The sequence below is a fragment of the Thalassophryne amazonica genome, chromosome 19 (assembly GCF_902500255.1).
Source record: "Thalassophryne amazonica chromosome 19, fThaAma1.1, whole genome shotgun sequence".
NCBI classification, from domain to species: domain Eukaryota; kingdom Metazoa; phylum Chordata; class Actinopteri; order Batrachoidiformes; family Batrachoididae; genus Thalassophryne; species Thalassophryne amazonica.
In genome coordinates this window covers 22146729-22163855 of record NC_047121.1, presented here as the reverse complement: position 1 = coordinate 22163855, position 17127 = coordinate 22146729, and the positions used below count along the sequence as shown (strand labels likewise).

The 17127-nt window shown below is 44.0% G+C and overlaps 1 protein-coding gene and 1 long non-coding RNA gene across 6 annotated transcripts in view; one reads left to right on the top strand and one right to left on the bottom strand.

Moving 5' to 3' along the window:
* kcnh5b (potassium voltage-gated channel, subfamily H (eag-related), member 5b) overlaps positions 1 to 17127 on the top strand; it is a 575581-nt gene that overhangs the window by 140195 nt on the left and 418259 nt on the right. For all 3 annotated transcript variants that reach the window (XM_034194844.1, XM_034194843.1, XM_034194842.1), the window contains one exon: positions 7924 to 8316. In XM_034194844.1, the coding sequence (XP_034050735.1) occupies positions 7924 to 8316 (393 nt within the window). The remainder of the gene's footprint in view (positions 1 to 7923; positions 8317 to 17127) is intronic.
* On the bottom strand, positions 66 to 16301 carry LOC117531728. Of its 3 annotated transcripts, none has more exons than XR_004566712.1 (3): positions 10093 to 10103; positions 6759 to 6763; positions 66 to 448 (listed from the first exon to the last, which is right to left on the bottom strand). It is a non-coding gene; the product is annotated as an uncharacterized LOC117531728 (long non-coding RNA). The 3 variants fall into 3 exon arrangements; XR_004566714.1 differs by lacking the exon at positions 6759 to 6763 and adding an exon at positions 3294 to 3298; XR_004566713.1 differs by lacking the exons at positions 6759 to 6763; positions 10093 to 10103 and adding an exon at positions 16289 to 16301.

Below are 17127 nucleotides of genomic sequence, written 5' to 3'. Positions count from 1 at the left end.
ATAGAATGATATAACTCAATAGGTTTAAGGGAATAAGTTGATTTATTTAAAATTTGGTATAAATAATTTGAGCTTTAACGCTTTCTTTTGGGATGGCTGGTGTTAAGCTTACTCTAATATTGCTATTATTGATTATGAACTTTATCCTCGTTTAACAGTTGTTTCTGGTATCAAATGGGCTGTCCCTCATTTGATGACTTCTACAGTTCTTAAGGTCCTATGGGTGGAGTTAAGAGTTGTGGAGCTGAGCTTTTATTAATTTCTTGAGTAACCAGCTATAACTATATTCGGGAGATGTTTTGTCTCTACTTAAGGCTCTTCCTACTCTTTTGCCACAGAGATGTGGATAATCCTTTGATTGATAGCCTGAAGTAGCTCATATAGTTTCTTGGAGAGAAACTAAAGTAATCTGTGCTTGTTAGACTAGCTAGTCCATGATGCAAAAGGTCTGGGATTTGCTTTTTAATGCTATAATTATTATTTCAGTTCTTTTTCAGCATTCCCTTGCAGTGCTTTTTCTATAGTTTGTATGTACTTTTCTATCATCTATACTTAAGGAGAAAATATTTTATTTAGTTGTTTAGGTTAATTTTGTAAAGATATATATGGTTATTTGGACTAGCAATGGGGGCTGTTCTGATAGAGGACATCTCAGGTGTAAGGGAGATGCTTTGTTTTAGCTATACTTTTTTTTATCGAGTACACTTTCTCGTACACTTACCTTGTTATGACTTACCTCCCCTTAATTCTTTAGTATTGTTTAGTTAATGATTTACTAAGGGTTGGGAGGGTGACAGGTGGTATGTGCATGCTTTAGCGCCGATTTCAGTAGGTTTGTCTAAATTTACTTACGTCTTAAGTATCTTTCAGTACTTATTTTGTGTTCCCTAAAAGGGAATGTAGCCCATTTTGTGCACTTTCATCGGCTACGCCTTGACCTGACGTTTTGAGGGTAATTAAATTTTGCCTAATGTTGAACGTTTTAAGATACACTGAAGACGGAGGCTGGATGCAAGAAAGGGTAAGGTAAAATGGGATTATTGGTTATGAAACAGGCTCCTCTAGGTGGAGTAAAGCACCGCCAGGTCCTTTGGTTTTTAAGCGATAGCTCATAGTGTCCTGGCGGTGCCAAGGTTTACGACTTAACATAGTAGGGTATCTAATCCCAGTTTGTGAGATAGTTTATGTGGTGTCAAAAAATAAAGTTTCTTTCTGAATTGGGTTTCATATACTGTTTGGATTTACACAACTATTAGTATGTTTAACTTTATTTTTAGTTTAATTAGCCACCCTTTGTGCCGGTTTTATCAACTTTAGTAATTCGCGTAACTGTGGTGGCTGGCACGAATTTGACCAACTATAATTTACTATAACTAGGTCGGGTTGTCACCTATTGCCTAATATTAGTTACTGCTGTGTTCTTTGGAGGTGTGGCTAAGATGTGTATCAAGTATGCTGAAATGGCCACAAGTGAAGGAAAAAGGAAATGATGAATTGTCAAAAAAAAAAAAACATAAAAGAGTTACAAAAAGAGATAGTAACAGACAGACCTAAGTAGAAAAAAAAAACAGCAAGAGAAAGAACACACAGAAAAATAAAACAAAAACTTCTCTCCAAGTTGAGAGAAGTTCATGTGTGGGATGAATTTAGTGAAATTTTGTTGTTAAGGCAGAGTTCTGGGACTTTGGGGAAAGTTTGTTCCTAGCATCAAACTGTTGGGCTTTGCATGTTCCATGTGGAAGGGTTTCTGACCATCTGGCTGATAAGCTGATGATGAAACCCAAAACTCCTCACATAGAATGCAGTTTGAAGGTCATAAATTTGATTAAGGTGTTTGGTAGGAGAACTCCCCATCCTCTGTTGGGCTCAGAAAAACATCTTTTGGCATGTGGAGAAGTTCCAGACCTTGGGCCAAGGTCTGGTCTCCCGTTGAAGAAACATATGGTCTTTGGCTTCATACAAACTCAGAAAGTTTTAGTTGAACACAGGCTTCTCACTACAGTGTAGAGAGGCAGACTCAGCGTCAAGTCTCAGACACATGCACAGTGAAGGCACAGTGAAGGCAGGGCGGACCAATTTTTAGAGGGGACCATTTGGTCGGTGACAATGGTCCTAAAAACAGCATCTCATATATAAAGCTGAACGTGTGTGTGTGTGCATATGTGTTCAACACCAAATGCAATCAACACCAAACTTATGGTGATTGGGGGCACAAATGAGAAGGTCACTGGGGTCCTTAGGTTGAAAGCGTACATGTACAAACACACACACACACACGCACGGTCAGCCATATATATGTGATCACGACCTACTCCACTATGCACAGCCACAGGAATTATCTAAGCAATCGACACCAAACATGCTATGGTGACTGGGACCCTTAGGTTGAAAGCGTACGTGCGCAAACACTCACACACACACACACACACACACACACACACACACACACACACACACACACACACACACACACACACACACACACACACACACACACACACACACACACACAACCCATTCCTTAAATATATTTAATTAAACAAAAATAATTAACTATTTAAGAATTACAGCTCTTTTTATACACAGTCCATCTATTTTCAGAGGCTACAAGTAATTAGAAAAAATACATAATTACAAATATAAAGATTATTATTATTAATAGTACTTTAGTGGAAATCCTTTGTAGTCAATGACTGCTTAAAGTACAGAACCCATGGACATCACCAAATGCTGAGTATTGTCTCTTAAGATAATACTGGGGATGGGTACCCTTGCAGAATTGTCATCCCACTGTAGAAAGGCTAAGGTGATCACCTGGATTGCAGCATCTAAAGGGACATTACACCGCTGTCTGTGCCGGGAAAGCTGATTGCAAGGGCTGTTCTGAAGAAGAATCAGTCTCAGTTACACACGTGGACAAAACTTTTTTGACACCTATATTTTATGTACACATTTGAACCCTCTGGAGTCGAATGACGCGCCCCCGCGTCAAAAGTCATATGACCTAATTAAGTGGATGTAGCACAGAATTTGCTGCACTCTGAGTCTCCCTTTGAATGTGTGTTAAACATGCAGTCTTCAACCTTTATAGCACTTTTTACATTTTAGTAGTAAGCCTAGTATTACTTGACTTATGAGTATTTTTTACGCCATGCCTTTTCATGAATATTATTGACATTTTCGCTGTGCGTTTATGTCACACACGCAGGAGTGAGGTTCTTTTTCTTCTCTGCTGCAGCAGCAACAGTGGTGGGAAGAAACATGACTCCTTCTTTTTCATTAGCGGAAAACACACGCGCTAACCAATCACAAGTCACTAACTCCATGTGGGTTTGATCTGATAAATGAATTTGGTATAAGGTAATATATTTAATATATAATATATAATTAATAAGGTATAAGGTACGCATAAGGTATACATTCATTCGGGGCACAAAGAGCCACAAAGGCTCCTTTTGCTCGAATGAGCAAAAGGAGCAAAGAGCTTGTTTGCCTGCAGACTCTAATTTTTAAAGATTTCTAACTGCCCACAAGAATTGTGAGTAATGTAGTAACCACATTTCTTTATCTAAGGTGAGACTTTCCAAATTCTAGTTACATTCAGTATAACGCATTCAGAGATAATTTAGGTTCGAGATTCCATACTTGGTTGATTACACAATCAAATAAAGTTTATTTTTGTTTTTCAAATAACAAGAAGAAAAAGAAGACAAAATTGGATTTTTTTTTCTTTTGTTCAAAGGTTTAGATTCCAGTGGAAACGAATCTGTATCTTTCCAACATGATCCACTTGGAGTCATTATTGTTTCATCCCTTTGATGGACCTGGCATATATGAAGTGAATTTAGCCATTCTGGGGTAAATTTTAACCGGAGAAACAGGTGGCGTGGTCTGGTGGTTGCGTCTAGTTCATGTCTGAAAAGATTTATTTGGATTTTCATCATTTAACCAGAGTTTTGGGTTCAGTTATATGATTTGTTAATAACATGCAGGCTTCAGTCTGTTAGGTTTTGTTGGCCATATGGACAGGGGTTTGCAGTAACTTGTTGATTCCATGGCTGATAAGAGTCTTCCAGACTCCCCCAAAATTGTTTTGAGGCATCATAAATTAATTAACAGGCACTTAGTTTTGGCATCCTGATCTTGCTTCGGCTAAGGAAAAATAGTTTGGTGTCACCTTTGATATTTCCCAGGCTTTGGGAGTGTAGAGTTGAGGCCCCTGCAAACTCTTGAGATCTTGTGCAAACTTTCACAGTCTTCTCATTACAATTTATAGGCCTGATTTACTAAAAAAGTGTCACACATGCACAAACACCACATCACTACCAAAAAGCATGCACGTCTTAATTCAGTTAAATTAATTTCATTTACACAGCACCAAATCATAGCAATGCTCCCTCGAGGCGCTTTACAGGAGTAAGGTGTAACCTTACCAAACAAAGCACACAGGCGACAGTGGTAAGGAAAAACTCTTTCTGATGATACTGAGGAAGAAACCTTAAGCAGACCAGATTCAGAGTAGGATCAAAAACAGAGTGCATTATTAGGGTGCATCCATCAAATGCCTCATCAGTTTTACTTTAGTAAAAGCTGTCTTCATGTAAGACTGCATTGTAAAAGCAGACTGCAGTGGCTCAGAGGGGTCACTCTCAGCAAAATGTTCCATGGGTTGCGGCGTCAGCTTCAGCCAGGGCATCTTGTGATCAGCACCCTGGGGTGTGTAGCGATCAGCCGCAGGATGTCTCATCAGTGCTTTGGACAGAGAGAAAAAGAACAGAATCATTTGGCCGGAAATAACTGCAACTAAGGTATGTTTATCAGCAATAAATCGACAAGGAAGCAGAGAGTATACTAAGGTGATCTCTGACAGCTAGCCCTGTGCTTCCCTAAGAGACCCAGAATTTACATGATGTGAGGCTGAGACTTGTTCCATTGCTAATATGATGAATTAAAAATACAGGAAGCATAGTTCCATACTATACCAGTATGTAAGCCATATGAGAGGGAGAATTAATTGAATTTAACTGAATTCATTGTGTCTTTATTCTGCATTTGAATGTCTCTAATTAATCTGACTGTTATCTATGCAGGGAAATCATTCCACAAAACAGGCGTATGACAAGTGAAGGTTCTGTGGCCTGCAAACCTTTTATTCACTTTAGGGACAGAAAGTAGTCCTAGGCCCTGAGAATGCAGAACATGGGGTGTAATTTAGGTCACCTAAGTAGGGAGGTGCAAGTCCTTGAATAATTTTTTAGGTTAATAACAGAACCTTACAGGCACCTTCACATATAACACCATTAAGGCCGAATGGTGCATGAAGGAAGATTCAAATGCCACTCGTGAAAAATCAGAGCTGCCTTGAATGCTTCATACAGCAGTTGCCACATCCGTTTGGGCACAGCACATGCACTCTATATCCATGTGTTGCACATGCTGGAAACCCATTAGAGTGGCAGGCAAGATGAGGTCGCACTGCCATCTGATCCTGCTCGCAACATTCGCATGGCATGTCGAACGCAGGTCGGACATGCCGTGCCATGGCAGAGGGGCTGCATGAAATCATTGGCCACATCAAACTGTGGCCAAATGGTGCGATGGAGGAAGCCTTACCACCATCAGCTGAATGAAGGCGAATGGCGTGCGAGTGCCTATTTGACCCACTCTCGGCCAGAGTCACCCGGAGTCCAGGTTCCACCCGCGAACATCCAACACCACTCGTGAGGCACTTAGAAATGGTGTGGCCATCCGTGCAACCTGCACGGCAGTAGAGAGCAGGCAGACCAATTTTGAGCTGGCTGTGTGAATGGCCCTGCATTTTCTAAGTGCCCCGTGAGTGTACTGTGCCCCCCTGAACAACACAAATGGCGTGCGAGTGTGCATTGTGTAACCACATCGCACAGCTGCTGTGAAAATAAAAAATAAAAAATACATGCCACCCATGGGATTCAAACCTGCACTTTCCAAAAGCTCTGATTGCCAGCCAGAAACTTTACCACTGAGCTACCATCGCTGTCCTGTAAAAGGTGTGGGAAAATGCCTGATATCAAGAAGGACATGGATGTATTTAAAAAAAAATTAAACCACACACTATATAAAAACACCGCATTTTATTGAATCCCTCTTATAAAGCGGACAATACAAGTATGATCCGTCTGTTCCTCAGTAGATGACCCATGGTCACAGATGTACAGTCATGAAATGACATGAATGAGAAGCAGGGCGCCTTTATGTCTACCTCTGCTGGCAGCATGTCCAGCCAGCCCAGTGCACATGTCCTGCCTGACACAAGAGTCTTGTGGGCGGTGCGCCACAGAACAGATACCGCATCATGTGGAACACAGCTCACATGGGTGGCATGACATTCAGATCGCCCCCTGCATGTTATGATCTGACAGTCCGTTTCACCTGGGGTAGCCTGTCAATGTGCACGGCATGCGCGTGCTCGCTGCAGCCCATTGCAACAGCAATATGTTTTTATGTATGTCCACGTGATGACAGCAAGCAGTTGGGCAGTTGTAAGTTCATGTCCTTCCAAATACGGTCCGTGTTCCCCAGCCGTGATGTCCAGAACCACAGATCTCCACAGCCGCTCCTGTTGACAGACACACCCCCTATCAGTTCAGCGCACACACCAACGTGTCACATGGCCACACATTTTCTAAGTGCCATGTGAGCAGTGTTAGATGTTTGTGTGTGTCACCCGGAATTTGGCCGACACCTGCCGCGAGAGGGTTCGATGGGCTCTCACAGTGCACACTGTCTTTTAGCCACTGGTGTGTGCAAATAGTTGTAGCAACAGGTGTACGAGGTGTTAGAGGCAGCTACGATTTTGCACGTATTGCATACAATTCCGGCTTCATGCGCACTTCACTTCATACACAAAATATAAAAAGAAACCTACTGTAAATGACAGGTATATTTAAAGAGTTAACAATTTCCTTTTTCTTGTGTGCACAGTTGTCTGTGCATGATGTGCTCACAGTTGACTGTTTCCTTTCCAACTCGAGGAATGCAGTGCATGAAGTAGCATTCACTGCTAAAGTTGGCATTACCTACCTTGTACTAACTGTTCTGGTCTATAACTTCACTATTCACAGCCGAGTGACAGAGAGAGAAAGTAATGTTTTGTAGCTCCGTCTCATGTTGGTTGTTTAACACCTCAAAAAATGTAGAATGCTTTGTACACAACACATTTTAATTTGAAGCTGCTGTTGCATACCAGCGCACCGCTTGTGTGCAGTCAGCAGTATGATCATTTATCTCTGTTAGTACTGGGTTAGAAAGTATGTATGAGCACAACTGTATATTCAATCTTTGGATTTATTCTACCAAGCAACATCAGAAACAATTACATATTGAAGTGAATTGAATTCATTTTTACAGAGCCAAATCACAGCATATGTTGCACCACAACTGTACCAGCATGACTTACATCTTGCAAACCCCATGAGCAAGCACATTGGAGAGAGTGGTAAGGAAAGATTCCTTCACATGTTTTTTTTCATCATATGAAGAAACCTGAAGCAGACCACACTCAGTGGTGTGACCATCCACTTTGGCCATACTAAGAGATAACAAAACATTTTATTTTTATTTTTACTAGAACACAGTAAGGAGTACTATAAATAAAGATGTGCTATGGACATAAACCTTCCTCATACAGCAGTTTTGTTCACGCTCCACTTGGTCAAACATCAGATCAAATCAAATCAATCTTATTTATATAGCGCCAAATCACAACAAACAGTCGCCCCAAGGCGCAAACATGAAGATCAAAATTAAGAACCTGGCAAAGACTTGATAAGTCACAGTATAATGCACGTTAAGTATATCTTTGTTAATATTCCTTGACCAGAAAGTGCATTTTGTGTAAAATGATCCCGAATTCAGAGCAACACTGATCATTGTTCTTATCTGCAGGTTTTGCAGCTCAACTCTGACATCCTCCCACAATACAAACAGGAGGCTCCCAAAACACCCCCTCACATAATCCTTCACTACTGCACCTTCAAGACTACATGGGACTGGGTTATCCTAATCCTCACCTTCTACACGGCCATCATGGTGCCATACAACGTCTCCTTCAAGACCAAGCAGAACAACATTGTATGGCTGGTGCTGGACAGTGTAGTGGATGTTATCTTTCTTGTAGATATTGTCCTCAACTTCCACACTACTTTTGTGGGACCTGGTGGTGAGGTGATCTCTGACCCTAAACTCATCCGCATGAACTACCTGAAGACCTGGTTTGTCATCGACTTGCTGTCCTGCCTGCCCTACGATATCATCAATGCCTTTGAGAATGTGGATGAGGTACAGTTGTGGTTTGTGGATAATTATCTTTGTTGTGAGAAGCAAAGTTATATACAGTTGTATGCAAAGGTTTGGGCACCCCTGATAATTTTCATGATTTTCTTTTATAAATCATTGGTTGTCTGGATCAGAAATTTCAGTTAAATATATCATATAGCAGACAAACACACTGATATTTGAGAAGTGAAATGAAGTTTCTAGTATTTACAGATAGTGTGCAATAATTATTTAAACAAATTAGGCAGGTGAATAAATTTGGGCACCCTTGTCATTTTATTGATTTGAATACATTTAGCAGTAATTACTGGAACACAACACTGGTTTGGTAAGTTCTTTGACCCTTGACCTCCATACACAGGTGAATCCAGTTATGAGAAGGGGTTTTTAAGGTGGCCATTTACAAATGTTTCTCCTCTTTGCATCTCTTCTAATAAGTGGCAAAATGGGATCCTCTAAACAACTCTCATATGACCTGAAAACAAAGATTGTTCAACATCATGGTTTAGAGGAAGGATACAAAAAGCTGTGTCAGAGATTTCAGCTGTCAGTTTCCACTGTGAGGAACATAGTGAGGAAATTGAAGACCGCAGGCACAGTACTAGTTAAGGCCTGAAGAGACAGTCCAAGAAAAATCTCATAAACTGAAGTGAAGGATGGTGAGAACAGTCATAGTCAACCCACAGACCTGCTCCAAAGACCTACAACATGATCTTGCTGAAGATAGTGTCCCTGTGCATCGTTCAACTATACAGCGCAGTTTGCACAAGGAGATGCTGGATGATGCTGTAAGGCAGAGGAAGCCTTTTCTGCATACACATCACACACAGAGTAGCTTAAGGTATGCTAAAGCACATTTGGACAAGCCAGCTTCATTTTGGAATAAGGTGCTCTGGACTGATGAAACTAAAATTGAGTTATTTGGACATAACAAGGGGCATGGTGGAAAAAGAACACAACATTCCAAGAAAAACACTTGGTACCTACAGTAAACTTTGGAGGTGGTTCCATTATGTGGGGCTGTGTGGCCAGTGCAGGTACTGGAAATCTTATTAAAGTTGAGGGTCACATGGATTCCAGTCAATATCAGATTCTTGAAAAAAAAGATCAAGAATCAGTGACAAAGTTGAAGTTACCCCGGGGCTGGATCTTTCAACAAGACAACGACCCCAAACACTGATCAAAATCTGCTAAGGCACTCATGCAGAGGAACAAGTACAACGTTCTGAAATAGCCATCTCATCCCCCGGACTTGAATACAACCCCAATTCCAATGAAGTTGGGACGTTGTGTAAAATGTTAATTAAAAACAGAATACAATGATTTGAAAATCCTCTTCAACCTATATTCATTGAATACACCATAAAGACAAGATATTTAATGTTCAAACTGGTAGACTTTGTTGTTTTTGTGCAAATATTTGCTAATTTTGAAATGGATACCTGCAACACATTTCAAAAAAGTTGGGAAGGGGCAACAAAACACTGGGAAAGTTGATGAATGCTCAAAGAACACGTAATTGGAAACAGATGAGTGTCATGATTGGGATAAAAGGAGCATCCCCAAAAGGCTCAGCCATTCACAAGCAAAGATGAGGTGAGGATCACCACTTTATGAACAACTGTGTGAAAAAATAGTCCAACAGTTTAAGAACAATGTTTCTCAACATTCAATTGCAAGGAATTTAGGGATTCCATCATCGACAGTCCATAATATAATCTGAAAATTCAGAGAATCTGGAGAGCTTTCTACACATAAGCGGCGAGGCCGAAACCCAACATTGAATGCCCATGACCTTCGATACCTCAGGCGGCACTGCATTAAAAACCAACATCCCTGTGTAAAGGATCTTACCACGTGGGCTCAGGAACACTTCAGAAAACCATTGTCAGTTAACACAGTTCATCGCTACATCTACAAGTGCAAATTAAAACTTTATCATGCAAAGCAAAAGCCATACATCAACAACATCCAGAAACACCACCGCCTTCACTGGGCCCAAGCACATTTGAGATGGACAGACACAAAGAGGAAAAGTGTGCTGTGGTCTGATGAGTCCACATTTCAAATTGTTTTTGGAAATCATGTACGTTGTGTCCTCCGGACAAACGAGGAAAAATTATTCAAATTGTTACCAGCGCAAAGTTCAAAAGCCAGCATCTGTGATGTATGGGGGTGTGTTAGTGCCCATGGCATGGGCAACTTACATATCTATGATGGCACCATCAATGCTGAAAGGTACATCCAGGTTTTGGAGCAACACATGCTGCCATCCGAGCAACATCTTTTTCAGGGACGTCCCTGATTATTTCAGCAAGACAATGCCAAGCCACATTCTGCATGTGTTACAACAGCGTGGCTCCGTAGTAAAAGAGTGCAGGTACTGGACTGGCCTGCCTGCAGTCCAGACCTGTCGCCCATTGAAAATGTGTGGTGCATTATGCAATGCAAAATACGACAATGGAGACCCCGGACTGTTGAACAACTGAAGTCGTACATCAAGCAAGAATGGGAAAGAATTCCACCTACAAAGCTTCAACAATTAGTGTCCTCAGTTACCAAATGCTTATTGAGTGTTGTTGGAAGGACAGGTGATGTAACACAGTGGTAAACATACCACTGTCCCAACTTCTTTGAAATGTGTTGCAGGCATCCATTTCAAAATGAGCAAATATTTGCACAAAAACAATAAAGTTTATCAATTTGAACTTTAAATATCTTGTCTTTGTGGTGTATTCAATTGAATATAGGTTGAAGAAGATTTGTAAATCATTGTATTCTGTTTTTATTTACCTTTTACAGAAGTAAAAGTACATAAGTATTTACGCCCCTTGGTCAATACGTTGTTGATGTATCTTTTGCAGCATTTACAGCCTCAAACCTTCTTGAATATGATGCTACAAGCGTGGTGCATCTATCTTTGGGCAGTTTTGCCCATTCCTCTTTGCATCACCTCTCAAGATCCATCAGGTTGGATGTGAAGCATCAGTCCACATGTTGTGTGGGCTGCTGAAGAGGAGGTACTGCTGGCCCACCACCACCAGAGGGCGCCCTGCCTGGAGTGCGGGCTCCAGACATCGGAGGGCGCTGCCGCCTCACAGGAGTAGCCAGGGTGACAGCTGTCACCCATCACCTGAGACAGCTGATATCAATCACCAGGGAGGTATATCAGCAGGACGGCATCTCCACCTCATTGCCGAGATATCGCTCTACTAAGGAGGTAACGAACTCAGCCAGTTGTGTTATTCAGAGAAGTAATACTTTGTTGCTTGTGCTTAGGTCAGCTGAATAACGTATTGGACGTGGTTGGATAAGTACTCACATTCCAATCCTACAGTGCTGTTTTTGAGTAGAGGTGGAGGTGGTGTTTCCACCCTGTGTGTTGCTGGGTGCGGCCGCACCCACACCTGACTGTTTCTGTTCCTTGCCAGCAGTACCGGATCCGACGAGCGGAGGCAGTGGCCACCTGGGAGTTCGGGACTTGGCGGCTCCAGTATTCCCGGGGTTCGGTGGCAGAGGAAATCGGATGGTTCCGGTTCGACTCGGACAGACGTCTGCTATCGTCGAGCCTGCCCACACGACACCATTGGAATTCGGCTTACTGCTATAATTGTAATCTGTTGTGTTTGTTGTGCGTGTTCACAACAGTAAAGCTTTGTGATTTGACTTCCTCCATTGTCCGTTCATTTGCGCCCCCTGTTGTGGGTCCGTGTACCTACACTTTCCCAACACCACAGCCATGTTGAGGTCTCTCCAGAAATGTTCAACCAAATTTGGGTCTGGGCTTTGTCTGGACCACTCAAAGACATTCACAGAGTTCTCCTGAAAACACTCCTTTGATATCTTGGCTGTGTGCTTAGGGAGGGAACAATGAAGCATTTTAGTCTTTCTATATGAAAAATTTGGTGGAATTACAAAAGGAAAAATGAAAAATTGCTATTTGAAGCAAATATGCAAATTATCTCATTAAATATGCATGATACAAAGATGGCCTGAGTGAAAATTGATTCTACGGAAAAACTGGTCTATGAACAACAAAGAAAATTTTGGCACCTAAATTGATCGAATTGTTATGGAAATATCCCTGTCTAATTGTCCTGCTGAAAGATGAACCGTTGCCCCATTCTGAGGTCAAGAGCACTCTGGATCCAGGATGTCTCTGTACATTGCTGCATTCATCTGTCCCTCAATCCTGACTAGTCTCCCATTTCCTGCTGCTGAAAAACATCCCCACAGCATGATGCTACCACCACCATGCTTCACTGTAGGGATGGTGCCTGGTTTCCACCAAATATGACGCCTGGCATTCACATCAAAGAGTTCAATCTTTGTCTCATCAGACCAGAGAATTTTGTTTCTCATGGTCTGAGAGTGCTTCAGGTGTCTTTTGGCAAATTCCAGGTGGGCTGCCATGTGCTTTATACTTTGGAGTGGCTTCCGATTGGTCAATCTACCATACAGGCTTGGTGGATTGTTGCAGCGATGGTTAGCCTTCTGGAAGTTTCTCCTCTCTCCACAGAGGAATGCTGGAGCTCTGACAGAGTGACAGTCAGGTTCCTGGTCACCTCCCTGACTAAGGCCCTTCCCCCCAACTGCTCAGTTTAGATGGGCGCCCAGCTCTCGGAAGAGTCTTAATGGACTGGAACTTCTTCCATTTATGGATAATGGAGGCCACTGTGCTCATTGGGACCTTCAAAGCAGCAGAAAGTTTTCTGTACCCTTCTCCAGATTTGTGCCGCAAGACAACCCTGTCTCCAAAGTCTACAGACAATTCCATTGAATTCATGCTTGGTTTGGGCTCTGACATGCACTGTCACCTGTTGGAACTTACAGTGCATCTGGAAAGTATTCACAGTGCTTCACGTTTTCCACATTTTGTTATGTTTACAGCCTTATTCCAAAATGGATGAAATTTATTTTTCCTCAAAATTCTACACACAATACCCCATAATGACAATGTGATTTTTTTGCAGTTTTGTTAAAATAAAAAAAAAGTAAGAAATCACACAAAAAGCACACGCTCTCTCAGTGTATCCAATGTTCAATGAACTGAATTTACCCCAAATGGACTCCAGTTAAGCTGTAGAAACAGCTCAAGGATGATCAGTTGAACCAGGATGCACCTGAGCTGAATTTTGAGCTTCATGGAAAGGCTGTGAATAGTTATGTACCTGTCATTTCTTAATTTTTTTAATTTTAACAAATCTCAAAAAAAAAATCATTTTTCACATTGTCATAATGCGGTATTATGTGTAGAATTTTGAGGAAAAAATGAAAAAAAATTCAAACGTAACAATATCATACAGCTTGTAAATGATCATAAAATGTAATAATGCATTGATGAATAGAACACAAAGTGTTTAAAAATGCAGTTCTGAGTAAATTTTGAGCTCTGTTGATGTCGATGTATTTATATTTGAGCAATTTGTGGGAAATTGGATTTCTCTAATATAACACAATTGTCAAAAGTGAGTTTTGCAAGTAAACTTTGCAAAATCTTGAAATTCTTAGAATGCCTAAGCAGAGGGTCACCCCTTTGAGTCTGGTCTGCTTGAGGTCTCTTCCTGAATATCATCAGAGGGAGTTTTTCCTTACCACTGTCACCTGTGTGCTTGTCTTGGGGTTGGTAAGGTTAGACCTTACTTATGTGAAGCGCTTTGAGGCAGCTTTGTTGTGCTATATAAATGAAATAAATTAAATTGAATTGAATCACAAGCTTTAATGCTTACATTTTAAGATCTCTAGCGTTGCAAAAAGTGAACCTGTTTTTGCACTATGCAGGATGCTTTGTGTGCCTTTCTTATCTCTGACATTGCAGTGCTTTGTCAGAGGGCTGTGCGTGCTGTCGCACTGAGCGCATCCTATTGTTTGATGCTCCAGTAGGTGACTTGATTGCTTGGTTCAGGTGTCTCCTCTCCTCTGCCCTCTCACTGCCACTCAGTGTACCTACACTTTCACAACAGGATATCTCGGCCATCGTCATGGATCCCGAGGGGCGTCAACCGGCTGTTGAACGGCCAATGGAAGAACAGGACGCGCAGGCGTCCGCAGGAGGGGTAATCGGTGAGTTGCAGCGGATCCTCACCGCTTTCATGACTCGGTTAGATTTGATGACCGAGCAGAACGTCCTCCTGAACCGCAGGGTGGAGGCTCTCGCCGCGCAGGTGGAAGCGCGCCCTCCGGGCGCCGCTGCGGCTCTCCCTCCCGTAGACCCTGTGCGTAACATTGACGTTCCACTGGTCGTTCAACGACCCCTCCCACCTTCCCCGGAAGCATACATAAGCCCCCCAGAGCCGTACGGAGGCTGTGTGGAGACGTGCGCGAATTTCCTTATGCAGTGTTCGCTTGTCTTCGCACAGCGTCCTGTTATGTACGCGACCGATGCTAGCAAGGTAGCTTATGTAATAAACCTGCTTCGCGGTGAGGCACGCACTTGGGCTACAGCGCTCTGGGAGCAGAACTCACAGCTCCTTCAGACATATGATGGGTTTGTGAGGGAGTTCAGAACCGTGTTCGATCACCCTAATAGAAGAGAAACCGCTTCAACAGTGCTACTGTCAATGAGACAGGGGCGTCGGAGCACAGCTGCTTATGCAGTCGACTTCCGCATCGCGGCTGCGAGGTCCGGCTGGAATAGCACTGCCCTCCGCGCCGCCTTTGTAAACGGACTGTCATTGGTTCTTAAGGAGCACCTGGTGGCTAAGGACGAACCGCGGGATTTAGATGGGCTTATCGATCTTGTCATACGATTAGACAATCGGTTAGAAGAACGTCGTCGGGAACGAGACGAAGGGCGTGGCCGGGCACGCGCCGTCCCTCTCCCTTCCGGTTCCGACCGCGCCCCGCCTTCCCCACGCTCCACGGCTCCGGCGCTCCGTGTGGCTACAGCTCCCCCTGCTGACGAAGCTATGGACACGAGCAGGGCAACATTTAGGGTACCAGATACACAGAGGAGGCAGGCCCACGGAGTATGTTTTAATTGTGGCTCGACAGAGCACCAAGTGAGAGACTGCCCCGAGCGGTTAAACACCAACACCCGCCCCTAGAGACTGGGCTAAGGGTGGGCCGAGACATTCACGTGGGACACACCCACATTGCCACACGACTCCCAGTTATGATCCTTTATGAGGAATCAACCCTGAAAGCCCCAGCACTGGTGGACACGGGCTCTGAAGGGAATCTGTTGGACAGCAGATGGGCCAGGGAGATAGGGCTCCCTCTGGTGGCGCTTACCTCGCCTGTGCAGGTGCGAGCACTAGATGGCTCCCTACTCCCTCCAATCACGCATAAGACACCATCTGTAACTCTGGTGGTGTCTGGAAATCACCGGGAGGAGATCGAGTTTTTTGTGACTCCTGCTACCTCCCGAGTGATTTTGGGGTTTCCCTGGATGTTGAAACACAATCCCCGGATCGATTGGCCGTCCGGGGTAGTGGTTCAGTGGAGCGAGACCTGCCATCGGGTGTGTTTAGGTTCCTCGGTTCCTCCCGGCTCCCAGGCTAAGGAGGAGGTCAGAGTCCCGCCCAATCTGGGGATGGTGCCCTGTGGAGTACCACGACCTTGTCGACGTGTTCAGCAAGGATCTGGCGCTCACCCTTCCCCCCCACCGTCTTTATGATTGTGCCATTGATTTGGTTCCGGGCAGTGAGTTCCCGTCCAGCAGGCTGTACAACCTCTCACGGCCTGAGCGCGAATCAATGGAGACCTACATCCGGGACTCGTTAGCCGCCGGGTTGATCCGGAATTCCACCTCCCCGATGGGTGCAGGTTTCTTTTTTGTGGGTAAAAAAGACGGCGGACTTCGCCCATGCATTGATTATAGGGGACTGAACGAAATCACGGTTCGCAACCGATACCCGTTGCCCCTATTGGATTCGGTGTTCACGCCCCTGCATGGAGCTAAGGTATTCACCAAGCTTGATCTTAGGAATGCGTATCACCTGGTTCGGATCCGGAAGGGAGACGAGTGGAAGACGGCATTTAACACCCCCTTGGGTCACTTTGAGTACCTGGTCATGCCGTTCGGTCTCACAAACGCTCCCGCGACTTTCCAAGCGTTGGTTAATGATGTCTTGCGGGATTTCCTGCACCGGTTCGTCTTCGTATACCTGGACGATATACTCATCTTTTCTCCGGACCCTGAGACCCATGTGAAGCATGTACGTCAGGTCCTGCAGCGGTTGTTGGAGAACCGACTGTTTGTGAAGGGCGAGAAGTGTGAGTTCCACCGCACTTCTTTGTCCTTCCTGGGGTTCATCATCTCCTCCAACTCCGTCGCTCCTGATCCGGCCAAGGTTGCGGCGGTGAGAGACTGGCCCCAACCCACAAGCCGTAGGAAGCTGCAACAGTTCCTCGGCTTTGCTAATTTCTACAGGAGGTTCATTAAGGGCTACAGTCAGGTAGTTAGCCCCCTGACAGCCCTAACCTCGCCAAAAGTTCCCTTCACCTGGTCGGATCGTTGCGATGCCGCGTTCAAGGAGTTGAAACGGCGCTTCTCGTCTGCACCCGTTCTGGTGCAGCCCGATCCTAGTCGCCAGTTAGTGGTTGAATTGGACGCCTCGGACTCAGGGATAGGAACCGTGCTGTCCCAGAGCGGGAAGACCGATAAGGTTCTTCACCCGTGTGCCTATTTTTCCCGCAGGGTGACCCCGGCCGAACGGAACTATGACGTCGGCAATCGAGAACTCCTTGCGGTGAAAGAGGCTCTTGAGGAGTGGAGACATCTGTTGGAGGGAACGTCCGTGCCATTTACGGTCTTCACTGACCACCGGAACCTGGAGTATATCAGGACCGCCAAGCGGCTGAATCCCAGGC